At 32.6% G+C, this 17,125-nt stretch overlaps 2 protein-coding genes and 1 pseudogene across 2 annotated transcripts; all 3 read left to right on the forward strand.

Annotated features, from left to right (window-relative positions):
- Positions 1-614: 614 nt before the first annotated feature.
- Positions 615-3,072, forward strand: LOC140829113 (two-pore potassium channel 3-like). Its single transcript, XM_073192115.1, has 2 exons — positions 615-1,962; positions 2,633-3,072. Exons 1-2 carry the CDS (start codon positions 815-817, stop codon positions 2,778-2,780), a joined length of 1,296 nt encoding a protein of 431 aa, XP_073048216.1. The 5' UTR covers positions 615-814; the 3' UTR covers positions 2,781-3,072.
- Positions 3,073-9,031: 5,959 nt separating this feature from the next.
- On the forward strand, positions 9,032-10,725 carry LOC140829114 (WRKY transcription factor 71-like; annotated as a pseudogene).
- Positions 10,726-12,928: 2,203 nt separating this feature from the next.
- Positions 12,929-15,798, forward strand: LOC140830304 (protein FAR1-RELATED SEQUENCE 5-like). The gene is given in 5 exon segments (XM_073193587.1): positions 12,929-14,321; positions 14,324-15,169; positions 15,243-15,424; positions 15,509-15,586; positions 15,660-15,798. Coding segments are annotated over 5 exon segments (2,520 nt in total). The 3' UTR covers positions 15,681-15,798.
- The last annotated feature ends 1,327 nt before the right edge of the window (positions 15,799-17,125 follow it).

The raw sequence follows: 17,125 nt of genomic DNA on the forward strand, positions 1-17,125 counted from the left end.
ATATAAATCTTACTCAAATTCAAATTTGAGATTATGGATATAATAAATAAGGTGATGGAGTATATAAATCTTACTCAAATCCGATTTATTATCATCTTTAATTGAACGGAGAGACCTTGACATTGATCACCTTTTGCATGTCATTTTTCCTAAAATTTTTATTTTTTTTGAAGCAGCGTGAGTCATTTAAATTTCTTTTCCATGTATCATAATTATTAAATTATCCATTAATTTAATAGTCAATTCAAAGCTTTTGAATTTATAAAGTGAAATGCTGACCATATCTTAAGATGTAAAAAAATTTCTAAATTGAATTGAAATCCATATATTATTTATCCAAAATCCGATGCGTTTTGATATTTTCCTAGAAGACGAGATTACCAGGTTCGGTGGCAGTGTAATGACAGTATATACATAAAGTTGAATTATTTTAATTTAATGCTTCGTCAACGATCCATCCCCATTTTAATCGAATTTCCAGTTTCATTTAGTACGGCATAAATCATTTTCGTCTAATTTTTTTTTATATAAAAATCAATTACATATACACATATATATATATATATATATATATATACATACACATATATATATGACCGACTTGTTTCCTTAATTTTGCTCACGATCATTACCTAATAGCTTACAATGTAGGCACATCCAAGAATCACAGATCCCAAACCGAACCATTTGACCTTTTGTAAGGATTCTCAAAGTGCTTGCATCCTCACCATCGCCACCGCTGCCACCACCGGGAATCTTGGAACATTAACGGCAATTCACCAAGCTTCAACGCCTATTCCCCCGCGCAACCCAAATGGAAAAAGAACCCCTCCTCCCTTATATCAGCCCCAGAATGTCACAACCATCACCGCCACCACCGCTTTGCCCTGTACCAGAAAACGCTGAAATTACGGTTCCGCCGATGCCCCTCACCCCTTCCTCTAAAGAACTCAAAGACATGCTCATCTTTGGTTCCCCTTCATCTTCATCATCCCTTCTGAAGGAGACTTCCTCTTCAAGCATTCTCGAGGCCTTGACTTTAAGCCTCACCTCCCCCAAACCTTCTATCACCAATATTGACGATGAAAGATCCAATCTTGATCCAGAAAACCAAAAATCTTGGTTGCGTGATCCCAACTATTCAGCTTCCAAAAGCAATCTCCACAGGTCCAAGACTGCGCCTGCCATGGCTACCATCAATGAGATTGACCATTCTTCTTGCACAAAGAAGCCACAGTTTGGTAAATCTTCAATTGTGAGACAGGGTTTTCTGCTTTTGATCGTGTATTTGGCTCTTGGTGTGGTTATTTACTTTGTCAACAAGGATAAATTCAGGGGGGTTGAGACACATCCTGTGGTTGATGCTTTGTACTTTTGCATTGTGACAATGTGTACGATTGGGTATGGCGACATAACCCCTGATAGTACTTTAACTAAGCTGTTTTCTATTGCATTTGTACTTGTGGGGTTTGGGTTTATTGATATTTTGTTATCTGGGATGGTTAGTTATGTGCTTGATTTACAAGAGAACTATCTTTTAAGGACTATCAAGGGTAGGGGATCTCATGATCCTGGATCTTATATTATTGATGTGAAAAAGGGGAGGATGAGGATTCGGATGAAAGTGACACTGGCCTTGGGGGTTGTGGTTCTTTGTATTGGAATTGGGGTTGCTGTTTTGCATTTTGTTGAGAAGATGAATTTATTGGATTCATTCTATTTGTCGGTTATGTCTGTCACAACCGTTGGATATGGTGACAGGGCATTTAATTCTGTAACGGGTCGGATTTTTGCATCGGTTTGGTTGCTTGTGTCTACACTTGCGGTTGCTAGAGCCTTTCTTTACTTGGCTGAGGCCAGAGTCGATAAGCGGCATAGAAGGATGGCAAAGTGGGTGCTTGGACAAGATATGACTGTAGCTCAATTTCTTGCTGCTGATATTGATAACAATGGTTTTGTGAGGTATGTTCTTAATTATCTGTCAGTAATTTAGTTAACTGGAAATTGTAGTTGATACAAGTATGTGTTGACATATTTAAATCGAGATGGTTTACTAGGTTCTAGTTTAGCACCTGTGTATCCATTTTGAACCTCCAAACTATGCAAGAACTAAACTATAGTTTCCGAACTTATGTGCGTCTTTATATACAGGTCCAAGAACCAACCAGTGTACCTCCTTTTCATGAACCTGCCCTGAACTTAGGAATTTCACTTAAATAGGCAATTGAGATCTTTTCGTGTTCATTGCTTCTTGAAAATTATTTTTGTTCTTTAATTGTTAAGATGACCTTTTTAGTTTCTCGATTATGAGACGGATTATATGCATATACAATTTAACTTTTCTCACATTTCGAGGCGCAGTAATAACTTTATCCTGTGTACTGGTAACAATTGCACCAGGGTATTCCCATCAAATTCGTCTGATGGATACAAATTTTATGGTTCGAGTGAAAAATTCTCTGTATATTTTAACACTTTACATACTTCTATTTGCATATCGACTCCCCTAGGAATGAAATCTAATTATGAAATTCCATATTTTTGTTTCGACTATATATTTTATCTCTCTCTTTCTTGACATAGTGCTCGGTTTTTTTAAAAAATGATTTGTTCCTTCTCGTGTTATGTGCAGTAAATCCGAGTACGTAATATACAAGCTTAAAGAAATGTGCAAGGTTTCGGAAAAAGACATCTTGCAGATATGCAGACAGTTTGATCGTTTGGATCCTGGAAACTGTGGTAAGATCACCCTAGGCGATCTTATTGAAAGTCACCACTGATCAAAAAGATGCAGTTCATCTACAGATTGTACGAAGCTATGATATTATCTGTTGTTTTCTGCTACACAATGGTGGTTCCTCTCCAGAACTCTTGAAAATATTATTAGCATACAAGAGATCATTAAATACAAAGGAGCCGTGTGACCTCTGTTTTGGTTTGCAACGATCGTGGGACAACAGATGAGACCAGTTTTTCTACCTAAAGTTCAAAGCATCGGGGTCTTTCAGGATACATGGCTCGTCTCGGGTGGAAATACGTCAGCCAGTTAGTGCTAACAAAGTATGGAAGTTCGACATGTTCATTTCGTTGTATATATGATAGCGGTTCTTGTTTCTTCTATAAGTTGCTTAGATATGGAGTGCCGAGGCAAAGGCGATCAGATGAGGGAAACTTGAAAAGTATGAACTAAAATATGATGAGGAATTAATATAACAATGATTTTTTTCTGACTGATCAACTAATATATATAGTCTTGTAACGTAGCAAGACAGTTCAGAGTTGTTTTTCTTTTTTTCCATTTTATTTTGATGGAAGGATTGGAATTTGAATTTACGTTAGTTTTATTTCTTTACTTGATTTCATATTATCGCTTGTCAAAATTTTCAATTTTAGTTTTAAATTTGGTGTTTCAAATTTCCAATTACAGGAATCGTTTTTTCAATTTTTTTTTAATTCATTTCCACTTTTCGAATAAAATGATCTGACGTAAACACAACCTTTGTTTTCGAAACTGCTGGTAAAATCTCAACTGACAAATTTTATGTACATGCTGAATGTGTTTTTTCAATGCTTACACATCAAGTTATTCCGAAACTAAGGTTCTTCAAGTTATAAAACTATCATTTTAAATAGATATTAGTAAAAGCATAAACTATTTGAATCACACAAAAACTGATTGTCTTGTTGATCAATTTTGTAAGATGAATCTCCAATCCGACGTGTTCTATAAAAAATATTACATTTTTATGTTCAAAATATTTTTTTTGGGTCGACAAGATCTGTGAGATTATTTATCAGAAGTTTTAACTATAAACTTAAAAACATTTAGAATTTTGTCCTTTTAAACTTTAAACTAAGATGAGGCAGGGAGCCATCAGCCACATGGTTTATTCCATTTCCCTTTGTTGAAATAGATCGACATGGTCATAAATCAAATAGTGACTCAAAAGATATTGAAAGACTGTTGGTTGCATAATATATAATTTAAAAAAATGATTTAGAAAACTAATGACAAATCGGGGGTTGTTGGACCAAGTCAAGTCTTGCACGATCATCATTTAAAAACAATACTTACCTAGTATCAACTTACTTAATCCACTAATGTCTCGGGAGGCGTGAATATATATATATATATATATATATATATATATATATATATATATAAAGATTTCTTATCGAAATATTTATCGGTAAAAAGGTATAATTGCTATGTTAGTTTAGGTAAAAATTTGTGTGAGACGATCTCACGAATCGTATTTATGAGACAGATCTCTTATTTGAGTTATCCAAGATGAGACTGAGTCATTATTTTATTGGTGCATAGTTTGTGGGATTTCAGTGTAATTTTAAGTCAAAATCACTATTCTATCTCTTCCCATCGTCAAGTTAATTGAAAATCTAATGCTTCAATTAGAGTTGGCATGAGACGTAAATTCCGAAGTTTAAAAATGTTCAAAAAATTTGTTGACTCGTTCAATATATACATTCCAAATGGAGTAGATGGGATATAATGATTGGGAAATTGACTTTGCTTCCCTCTTCCAATTGTCTATAGATAAGGCATCAAATATAATTTAATTATATGATTTTTTGAATGCCAAATGTATAATCCTATGTATTACAATTTATCAAATATATCATAATGTATACAAACAAAAAATTTGAATTATGATTAACTATATTCTACAATTTATATTATATTTTAAAATAATTTCATTATAAAAAATTAAATTTAAAAATATTAATAATATATAGCTTAAAATAAATACACGGAATAATAGTGAGATTAAATTTAAATAAGTTGTTGATAATACTGGATTAAAATTATTTCATTTTATTAAAAATTTATTTTGGATACACAATTAAAAATATAATTAAGGATTTATAATATCATTATGTATTGTATAATACAGTTAATCAATAAATAATTACAATAAAATTCTCAAAAATTCAAATCCTAAATAATTAAGAGTTGTCGATTTACTTAATTGAAAGCCACATCACAATTCTAATTGTCAAATTTTAATATTTGATCAGTTAATTATTCTTTTGACTAGATTAAATTTATATATAAATAAAAATCAAATATGTCATCTATATTATTATTATTATATTATTATTAAGTTTGACACTTTTAAAATAATTATCTTAGAATAGAAAAAAATCTAAACAAAACTTCCATTTTAAATTAAAGAACTCTTCTAAATCGAAAATAATTCTATGTTAATTTTTTAATATTATTTGATCAAATTAAAAATTATAATAACAGATGTAATTCGTGTGTATCTTTTATTAATATATAACGGTAGGAGAAAATGGCGACGTAATAGTACTAGAAAAGGGAATATAATTAAAATATGTTGTCTTATTCGTTATTTATTTATTTTTGTTGGAAAGTGAGACCATTGAATCAGTCAACAGCTGACTTAATCACGTTTTTCGACTCAGAACTTTAGACTTTGTGGTCCAATATTTATCAAATTGCAACATGGTAAACTTTTGATACATGAATGTCCCCTTTAATCATAATTTTTATTAAATAAAAATACACACCAAATATTATAAAATTATTGATACCAATGACATAACTTAAAATCTTAAATTGTACTAATTAAAATTAACAATTTTACGTATGGTTTGCGTATGAATTTCGTGGATAGGTCAATATCTAGAGTTCATGGACATGTCACTGAAATTATGCATATAAATTTTGATACGACGAACGTTCACCGTATTCTTTATGTGAGCATCGATGACGACCAACTCACTTATTGGAAGTATAATTTTGATATATTTCACTACATTCAATATGTGAGTAACTCATCAGCGATGCTAGTAGAGATAACATGATGTGTATGTAGCATATCTGAAATGAATATTTGATTCCGAATCAATTAATAGTCTCTATTTTGTATTTCGAGACTAATTTGAATTGACTTGATCATTCATAAGATTTGTTTTCCTAAATATAGATAATCTTATTCTTGAGAATTATTCAAGATAATTTGTGAACTCATCTATAAGATATAATATAATTTAAATAGAGTGAGATCCTATTAAAATTCAGGTTTCCTTGTTTATAGGTGGGAAAATCTATGAAAATCTTGATCAAGAAGAGTTTTATATATTGTGAAAGTTAGGTCGATTAAAGCAGAAAAGACGACGAGAGAAGAGTTGCTTACGGCTAATGAAGTTTTTGCTGAAACTGATCAAATTCGATTTTGAAGATTCACGTAAAGAGTTTGAGTGATTGACTCACATCGTGATCGTGTTGCTGTCTAGTGTTGACAACACTCCAAGAACAACACTGACGCAGAATGTTGATCGAAGAGTGATTGTGTTTGGCTTTGTGCTATATGTGTCAATTTTATGCATCTAGTTTTTAGTAGCGATTTGTTTTGATGTATTTTGGTGTCTTTGAGTGTCAAGAAATTTAGGTTTGTTAGTCTCACAAGTATTGGTTTGTTAAAATGAGTTACATAATTTTCTTGTGAATTTTCTTGCCATGAGTCGTCACACAAGTATTCTTACTTGTGCATGATTTAAATAACTGGTGTTCATTTATTAAAGTTACGTGTGTGTTAATTATTAATTTGTGCCAAGTATTATGTGCTGATGTTAACAATGTAAAGCACAACATCAAATTCCGATATACTAATTTACAGTTATGTACTGTAAGTTTATGTGCAACAACCCTTTCAATATCAAAACAGATATATATTAGATGCCACCTTTGAATTCTGCAGTGATCGGGACTTGGTTGGAATCAAATATCAAAGGCCATTTACGGCCTTACGTACACTTGTCGACGCTACTAAGGTCAACAATCTCATGCCCCTTTTTTTTGTCATGGAAAATTCTTACATATTCAATCATATCGTTTCACTTAACAAATTTTTAACTTATTAAGATTATTTCTTTTTTCAGATTTCACTATTTATAAATTTATTAAAATATAGACTCATTCGATATTCTTTTTCAAAAGAGAAAAATCGATATATCGTGTGACTGATATTATATCTCTATAAAAAAAGGGAAAAATTCTAAATCACAACCTTTCTGCAGTTAATGGTGTGCATGCATTTGTACTCAACTTATCTCATAGTAGGTCTCTTGTGCGATGGTCTTTCAAATTTTTATCTATGAGACAAGTCAACACTACTGATATTTACGATCAAAAGTAATACTCTTAGCATAAAAAGTAATATTTTTTCATGGATGACACAAATAAGAGATACGTGAGATAGTCTCACACAAATTTTTGTCATATATAATATATTCGCCATTTTCAATAAATTAAAATACATTTTTATATAGAGTATTTATAATTTATATTTTTTCCTATTTTCAAAAATATTTCTACTATATAAAATCGAATTATTACTTTTACTATGTACGTAAAAAAAGTATATTATGGTTCGTATATGTATATAATATATAAAACAACCTATATGGTCATTTTCTACTCGTTCTTTATGCAATGCATGGATACTAAATAAACATTATCATTAACTTTATTCAAGCAATTATTTATTGACAGTCATTTTTTAAAAAAAGTTCAAGAAATAACAAAAATTGAAGGAATTGAAGAATTTATTAATCTGAAAATGTAATTAAATGTAAATAATTGAGTAGCCAAAACGTTCATATATAATAGTTCTCCTTTAATTGTCGGTACAGATCCCTCCAAACGAGTAACACTAACTGGTAAGAAGATTAGCAGTGATTTGGTTTTGACCAAACCTTATACTTTAGGATTATTACATGTGAAGTCGAAATAATATATAAATTTCTCCAATTTCCATTCGAACAGATTAAATTCAAATCGCATATTATATACGAGAAGACGGTCTCAAAGATATATTTTCGTTAAATGTATCGACGTGATCTATATTTAAATTGAAAAATTATAAATTTGATATAAAAATATAATCTTTTTAATGAATTGAGTTAAATAGAAAACACGTGTCAAAAAAAAAATTCCTTATTTGATTTATAGTGAGCATGTTAATTGGGATGTGACATGGCAAGCCGGTCATACTTGCCCGTCTGAATGTAAACATATTACTATATTATCATGCTTCAATTATAAGATATTTCATTAATTTTTTTTAGATATTTATTTAATTAAGTTAAATATTAATTTAAAAACAAAAATAAAACATAAAAAGGCTTATGTTTTGAGAGAGTAATATCGAAAAATAGTATTTGTTCTAGGGTTATTTTTGTCAAATTATTAAGTTATTTACAAAAATGCGAGCTTTCTAAAAGAATAATGCTTCACATGTTTTTGTTTTTTTATAGCAAAATAACAACACAACAGTATGTTTTTTGGTCGGCAAGTAGAGAGGACCATATGATATATCATGTGCTTTGATTTTGAACAAAGCGCCATAGATTGTTAAATTTATCATTTTCGACACCAACGTTAGTTAATCTTTCGACGGAATTCCGCGAATAGATTTTAAACGACTTCAATACATAAAATTTTGAAATCTATAAATTTCAAAACCATTTATTCAGAAATTATCCAAATACATGTTAGGCATTCTCATTGCCACAAAAAAAAAAAATTAGTTCACGGTAATAATAATAATAAGTGCATCTCTTCTTTATGGAACCATTTTTTAGGTTTCAAATAATGAAAAATGTGAAAAGGAGAATGGAAAGTTGACATGTAATTAAGGGACAATGGGGGGCAAAGAGATACCAAACTCCGGAGAATTAACCAAAGAACATCTCCCACGTGCCAGCGAAGTGTCGCTTTTGGTCAAAATGGCGGTGGATCAGTGGGGACACGTGCCAGGCCACTCGTTCTTGCCAGGTTAACCAATTTTTTGAAACATTGACGTTTCGTAAACAAAGACTACTTCACTGAACTGCTGACACAACTCACATACAATTTATACCCATTGTGTCACAATTTTATTTTATTACAATATGCTCATTTTCCTATATTATATTTTCATTAATTTTGTCAATCAAAAAACTGTATTAAATGGGACCCGTATAAAAGTAATAGGATACATCGTCAAAGCTTAAATATAAAGACTTCACAAGCAAAATTTGCCCAAATTGTCAAATCCTGTTCTTCCTTTGCAACCCTACTTAATTTCTTCTTTCCTCAATCTCCATGTCTGAAAATTTCAGCGACTACTACTATCACCACCCCTTTCAAGATCATGTTGATAATGGCCGCAACAACACCGCCGGAAACACTTTTGCTTATATGCAGAACCCATCTGTTCAGAATCTGCTAATGATTGACCAGTCTAATAGTTACATGAGTTTCACCGGCGGGATTTTGCATGGAAGCTTTGGACAGAACGTTCCGGATTCATTTGGGTCGTCTTCTGAGGTGTTTTACACAGCGAAGGATGAGCAGAAACCGGTGGTGGACGGTGGTGAAAACCCTACTACGCCCAACTCATCGATTTCCTCTTCTTCCACTGAGGCAGCTGCAGGTGAGGAAGATGTGAGCAAGAACAAGAAAGCAGATGGTAAAAAAGAGAACCCTGAAGATGGAGAAGACAGCAGCTCTAAGAAAGAGTTAGATTCTTATTTTTTATTTATTCTTTGTCGAAATTAAAGTTAATTATTAATGTTATCAATTGATGAATGAAGGGGTACCAAAGGTAAGAAGAAAGGAGAGAAGAAGCAAAGGGAGCCCATATTTGCTTTCATGACGAAGAGTGAAGTTGATCATTTGGAAGATGGATACAGATGGAGAAAATATGGACAAAAAGCAGTCAAGAATAGCCCATATCCAAGGTTTATTCGATGTTAATTTCCTCGAAATTTATCGAGTTTCCTGGTACAATAATTACAAGCTAATTAATATTCATGATTCGCAATCCACTTGCTTGTATTCAACCTTAAACGTAACGTACCTAATAACAACTTGCATGCATATACACTCAGATTTATATGTATACATTTGTACTTTAGTCGGTATATGTTGGAAGAACCAAATTTATGTACTACTTTTAAAAATGACTCTTTGAACACCTTTAATTTGCACGTAGTTTGAACACAACAACCCTAGTGTGAATTGAATTCAGGATCTCAGGCAACCGTAGTCAACGATGTTATTTTCTAAAAACAACCCCTTTTTTTGAAGAATATTCCGCACTACTTAATAACAAAAGCTGCTAATGCCCCTTGCAGAAGCTACTACAGATGCACGACTCAGAAATGTCCGGTCAAGAAACGCGTCGAAAGATCCTACCAAGACCCATCGATCGTCATCACGACCTACGAAGGCCAACACAACCACCATCTTCCGACAAGTCTCCGGGGAACTGTGGCCACAATATTCCCTCCCTCCATGCTAACTCCGCCGTTGACAATGGACTGCCCTCCGACCAACTATCCTGATCAAGAAATGTTTATTCATCAAATGCCTTACAATGTATACGGATACGGAGGCGGCGGCTCCAGCAATGTGTATCATCAGCAAACTTTAAACACACGCTGACAATCAACAGTACCAGATTTCTGATTATGGGACGCTGCAAGATATATTCCCCTCAGTCTTCCCGAAGCAGGAGACCTGATGAGACATTCTAGGTCTAACCCGTTCCGAGGTTTCTTTATATTTTCCTCTCTTTAGGCATTTTTTTTAAAGTATCTTCTCCCGTGTGTCCTAATTATTTTCCCAAAACCTACGAATCGCACGCATTTGTACTTAATATAATACTATGAAGTTCACTATCATCTTAATTTACATATATATGGAGTAGCTAGCGACCTCATCTGCCATTGTTGTTTGATGTACTAATTAATTAATCGGGTATGGTATGAAAAATTACTGCGCAAATTAAATAATATAGTTTACATCTTATCAGAAAATTAACACTGCAAACTCTCGCACTCCATGCTTTAAATAATCTAGCTACGTTCAATATCCAAAATTCATTCATAAGATTAATATATATGTGGTATGTTTAGATTTCAAGTCTAAAAGAATCGGTTCAGAAGTTACTTTTTTTTTAAAAATTTGTTGAATATTTCTGAATGATATGAATAACTACGCCAGACATAAATTTAATCAGTGTAACAATGATATATTTTTATTTTAAAAAATACATTTACAACAATGAGACAGATCTATATCAGATTACCTGAAGAACAGTACTGCAACCAAAGATCTAACATTTTGTACAATACGTAGTCAAAATACTACCATTATTTTCAACACTTGAAATAACATTTTGAACAGAAATTTGGAAGATCCGAACAAATTAGGGGTGAGTCTGTCACGGCATATTGTATGGACATTATTTAGTTTGACTATACATAATTGAGAATTGAGCAGGTCTCTTATGAGACGGTCTCACGAATATTTATCTGTGAGACGAGGTCAACCTTACTGATACTCACAATAAAAAGTAATACTCTTAACATAAAAAGTAATATTTTTTCATGGATCACCCAAATAAGAGATACGTCTCACAAAATACGACCTGTTAGACCGTCTCACATAAGTTTTTGCCTACATAATTCATACTAATATTGGCGCGTGTGAAAAATTAACTACTTAGTTAAAAATGTTTTATACACCAATTAAAGATTAGATGGAGGTTTTCTCAATTTTTTAAGTTTTATGTGAGTTAAAACATACATAGAATAACTTCTAAAATGCTTAAAAATAGGTTTTGTTTTTGTCATCATAAGTAAATGAATATACCAATAGTAGGTAGTTACTATAATAGTCACATTCTTAATATAGGATAGTGATGACAAAAAAAGTCAAAATGTTAGGTTGATGCTATACATTATCATGCATGAAGAAACATATAGATTAGATTTGTTTGTTGGGATTGCTATCTAAATATGTTATTTAAGTTGACGAAAGAATTAAGTAATGCCTCAAGTTCCACTACGAAAATTCTTTGAATAGTGGAGATATTCTAAATTAAAGGGTCATCAGATATCATCGGATCTTGTTAGAAGCTTCGTTAAAGTTTGTCAGAACTAACTCAAAGCCTGATCACATACACTACCTCGAATTAGCTCCCTATCATTTGTCAAATGTTAGGGAGCAATTTCGAGCGAGGTTGCCAATCTCCTATAGAACAAGAGCATGAACAGAGAAGAATGGGAGGGAAAGAAGACTCGAGAGGAAGCTGAAGTTTTTGTTACTAATCTCGATAAATGTTTACATTCCTCGTTCTTTAGTGTGTATAAAAATCACCAACTGATTCATTAATCATTATACTTCAACTTTCTATTCTTTACATTCCTCGTTCTTTAATTGATTTATTTTCATTCTTCCATGGTATCAACATTCGAGCTAGGCAGGAATAAGATTCACTTGAAGACCTCCAAATTCCCATTGCTCAAATAACTCATAGTAATTTTACATCTACTTAAAAAGTGGGTGCATTAGTTTGTAGCAGAGGCCCATCATGCATGCGTTGCTGTCTACGAAGGTTTTTGTGTACGTTCCATCTGGAATTATGCATTTCTAAACTCTTAGATGATATAAATCTCCCGTATTTAATTTTATAGAAACTTGCACCGTATTGGAAATCTAAAGCCCAAACGTTACAATTTGCACATTACGAGGAGAATTACTCCAAGTAGAAACTTGCCTAACCGTATGAGAACAGTATTCAAAACCCACTTCCATTTGCACTAACATGAGATTTATTCTAAGTCGTTTACTTATTGTTGCTTCTTGTTGTATTCGATGATTTAAGGACAAACAAGGGGATTTTTTATGCGTTTTTTCATTTTATATTATATTATATTTTACTAATTAAGTTTTAATGATTGTAATTTCTTTTAAAGTAAAATACAGTAGAGTATCCTCTTGTTTATGTCCATATTTTTGTAATATGTGGTACTTGAATATATGTATGTTTCCTTCATCTAATTTGTTTTTTTTTTTTAAATTAGATCCAGTTGGTCTTTTTTTTGGGAAATGGAAGATGACAAATCGGATGCATTTGAAGAGTTGGAGGAAGACTACGGGGAAGAAACCGAAATTGATCAGATTCCAAAAAAACAACATGGACTCCCTAATTTTTCTATGCAAGAAAATAGAGAGGTACAAACTGAAAACTTCATTGTCAATGTTTTGAAGAGCAAATTAGAAGTGGGTAAGATTGTGAACACTCTTGAAGAAGCTTATTTATTGTATTGTCAATACGCACATGCCAAGGGATTTAGTGTAAGGAAGGGTGAACAACGATGTTTTTCCCATACGGATGAACTTCAATCAAAGGAATTCAATTGCTCATGTGAAGGTTTGAAAGATGAAAAAAGATCTAGTAAAAAGATTCCAATTTATCAAAAACTGCTCACTAGAACTAATTGTAAAGCCAAATTGAAGATTTCAAGAGAAAATGGGGGACAATGGATAGTGAGTAGATTTGTGGAAGAGCATAACCATGAGATGTTTGCACACGATCAAACTCACTTGTTAAGATCGGCACGCAATATATCACATGCAAAAAAGTCTACTCTAGAAGCTATGGTAAATGCTGGAATATCTGTCTCTGCTGCTGTTTCTTTCATGGAAAATGAAGCATGTGGGTCAGAAAATTTGGGTTTTACTAGAAAGGATGCATATGATCATATGAGTCGACTGAAAAAACATACCAAAGTTGATAATGGAGATGCCACTGCGCTTATTAAATATTTTATAAATACAGCGAATAAAGAGAATTACTTTTACTGGAACGTGCAATTGGATGATGACGATAGGGTGATGAACTTTTTCTTTAGGGACTATAGAAGTGCGGTTGATTATGAAAATTTTGGTGATGTTTTGTCGATTGATACAACATATAGAACAAATAAGTATAATTTGATCTGTGCTCCATTTGTTGGTATAAATCACCATATGCAGAATGTGATGTTTGGCTTGGCCTTTATGTCAGATGAAACCGAAAGTTCTTTTGAATGGTTGTTTACAACATTTCTTGATTCTATGAATGGAAAGCAACCTCAAACTATTTTTTCAGATCAATGTCAAGCTATGATGAATGCCATCGAAACAGTTTTTCCATATTCACATCATCGTTTATGTCAGTGGCATATAAATCAAAATGCTCCTTCACACTTTGGGAGTTTAAATGGAGATTCAACTTTTAAACAGTTATGGTATAAATGCATGACTTATTGTGAATCTGAAGATGAATTTGAGGCCACATGGAAATATATGATTGATACATATAATTTGGATGATCATAGATGGTTGAATGGGATGTACAGACTCAGGGAAAAATGGGCTACTGCCTTTAGTAGTGGAAGGTTTAGTGCAGGACTTTTGGCTACTTCGAGGAGTGAGGCCACAAATATGACTTTGAAAAGGCATGTAACAAAATGAGTTCTTTGTATGAATTTGTGATGAATTATGCGAAAATTCAAAATGATTGGCGGAATAAGGAAAAGACAGAGGATACTCGTTGTCGTCATGGTAAGCCTGCACAGATTTTGAAAAATCATCCATTGTTGATTAATGCTGCCGAGGTTTACACGATTTTCATATACCAGTTATTTGAAATTGAATTGGTTAATTCTTTGAATTGCAAATTTGTTGAACCACCATCTTGTTTTGGCAATGACTGGAATTGGCTTGAGGTCAAAGTAAAATCTCATGATGAAAACTCGAGGGTTAGACATGTGGTGTTCAATAAGCAGAGTCATGAAATAAAATGTAGTTGTCATAAGTTTGAGACAATGGGGATTTTGTGTAAGCATGCTTTGATGATGTTTAACTGTATGGATGTCACTGTTTTGCCCGATAGTTATATTTTGAAAAGGTGGATGAAGAATGTAAGAAATAGAATTAAATATGATTTTGAAGAATGTTGTAGTGGTGGTGGTGGTGATCATGTATCTGAGATGGTGTTTGTCAACCAAATAATGAGATCGATGTATGATCTAACTCAACTGAGCAAACCTCAAGAGGATGCGAGAAAAATATTATATAGATTGGTTGCCATAGCAAAAGATGAAATCTCTAATCTTGTCCAGAATTTGAGTGTCGATGATGAGACACCGTGTGATGATATTACAAGTAATGGTTACATGGCTAAAGTATGCGTACGTAACCCACTTACTGCTAAAGAAAAAGGAGTTACAAATGCAAATATCACACGACACTGGGATACTAAGAGAAACAAAAGAAAAGAAAAGGGAAAAACTAAAATTTCAAGTAAGTTTTCATTTCATATACTTGTTATATAGTTAATATACTTTTAAGTTTGTAATTTTCTTCTATTTGCTAGGCACAAAAGGAGCCAAAAGAAAGGGGCAAAGTTCACAAGATGCCATCAACATACAGGAAAGTAAATCTATACCATCACAACAACATTCAAATGTCTCACTATCACAATATCCGTTTGCATATCCTCAATTTCCATCTCAATTTGGGCACGATCAACATTTTTTCCAGTATTCAAATCAAATGGTAACCGAGTTTTTTTTTTTAATTTTTACTATTGAAGAAAAATGTGCATTATATCTTCTTTTTTTTTTTGTATTTGAATTACAGAAAGACAATACAAACTTCTCTTCAAGTGGTATGATGAATTTATTTTCGTATCAATTTGGGAGTCATCATTCATCACAAGTAAGATATATTTTTCAAGAAAATTAAACGTTCTTACAATTTGATTTCTCATAAAAAAATTTATATTGTGCAGGGACAGGATTGTGATAATTGAAGGAGCATTAAATTATTGATGCGCATACTATTGCCGAATATGACTGTTTTTGTGGCATTCACATTTTTTTTGTATTTTTTTGGATTTTCGATGAATGATCGGTCCACATTGAGGTAACTGAAATGGAAATTTGTTTGACAAATTAGTGGAAGATTGAAACTGTTATAATTAATGTTTTATAAAATCGTTAGCAACAATTTAGCATTTTGGTAGTAGACTTAGAAGATAATTATCTAAACTTGCCGCACCATCATCTAAACTGTCACTTGACAGATCATGAACAACCTGGATAAAAGAAAGAAAGTTAAAAAGAAGAAAGAGCACGTTATTTTCTTGTGGAAATTGAATTATTAGAAAACTAAACATTTGTTTATTTCGCAAAAGATGTTATTCGAAGAAAATTTTGATTGTTTAACAATAATGTAATCATATTTTGTGTCTGTTTTCTCGATGAAATCTGTTTTCTTACCAATCAAAATATTAAGGTTCAAAAAACAAACCTTTCATTAAAAATTATTGATTTGCCGTCATAATTATTTTGCCTTATTTTATTTTCTTGTTATTTATATATTAATATTAACAAAAAAAAGATTGGGAAAAAAACTTAAAAATAAAGGTGGAAAAAAGAGCCTCGAATTTGACGAATTCTCATTTTAAAAAGTGAACCATGGTTAGTGAACCGTTTTTTGAGATAACACTTAAGTTTTCATAAATTTTTATTTATTTAAAAAGTTTGAAATTAAGTGTCACTTGGCAGCTAATAAATGGGTAAGGGCAGTGCCCTTAGGGGCAGCATCGACGAAGCCAAGTAAAACATAAGCAAAACCAGGTTTGCTAGATAATCAGCGAGGTCTACGATGGACCGGACAGTTTCCAGTTGCAATACCCTGCACAAAGAATCCAAACATGGAGTATATGGCTAAGTCTACCATTCTTTAGTTTTTCGAGTTTTTCATTTTATTGGAAATGAGTAACTAAGTATGAAGAATAAGAACAGAAACAGGGGAAGCAAAGACGTGCGCACTTCTAATGCGATCTATATAAGCGCTAGGCCGGTGATTTTTGGCGTTGCATTTACTTCACTTACCCAAATCTTTTATCATCCATCCATAGAACCCTAATTGCACCAATCTCCAGTTGAAATTTAGAATTACACGCTAGAAAAAGAATGCAAAAGAATTCACCATCTCTCCATTCGCAGTTTTTCTCTTCTTTAAGACAAGCGGAGAAAAGACTCAAACTTGAAGACAGTGCGCAACAATCCTCCACCCTTTCGCCGCCGCCGATTCTTCCTGTGGAACACCATGAAAACACGGAACAAACAGATTCTCTAGGTACACCCATTTACCTCGACTACGAACATCCGCCCCCCACCACCGATGCGAACATCTCAACTCTCCAAGAAAGTGAAGTCCCCCGCGAGTTTCTTACAGATTCCACTGATT

The sequence above is a fragment of the Primulina eburnea genome, chromosome 4 (genome assembly GCF_022965805.1).
Source record: "Primulina eburnea isolate SZY01 chromosome 4, ASM2296580v1, whole genome shotgun sequence".
Classification (NCBI taxonomy): Eukaryota; Viridiplantae; Streptophyta; class Magnoliopsida; order Lamiales; family Gesneriaceae; genus Primulina; species Primulina eburnea.

Coding starts and splice junctions, on each gene's coding strand:
- LOC140829113 (XM_073192115.1), top strand. CDS start 815: ATGGAAAAAGAACCCCTCCTCCCTTATATCAGCCCCAGAATGTCACAA. Junction 1,963..2,632: donor GATAACAATGGTTTTGTGAG/GTATGTTCTTAA, acceptor TGTTATGTGCAG/TAAATCCGAGTACGTAATAT.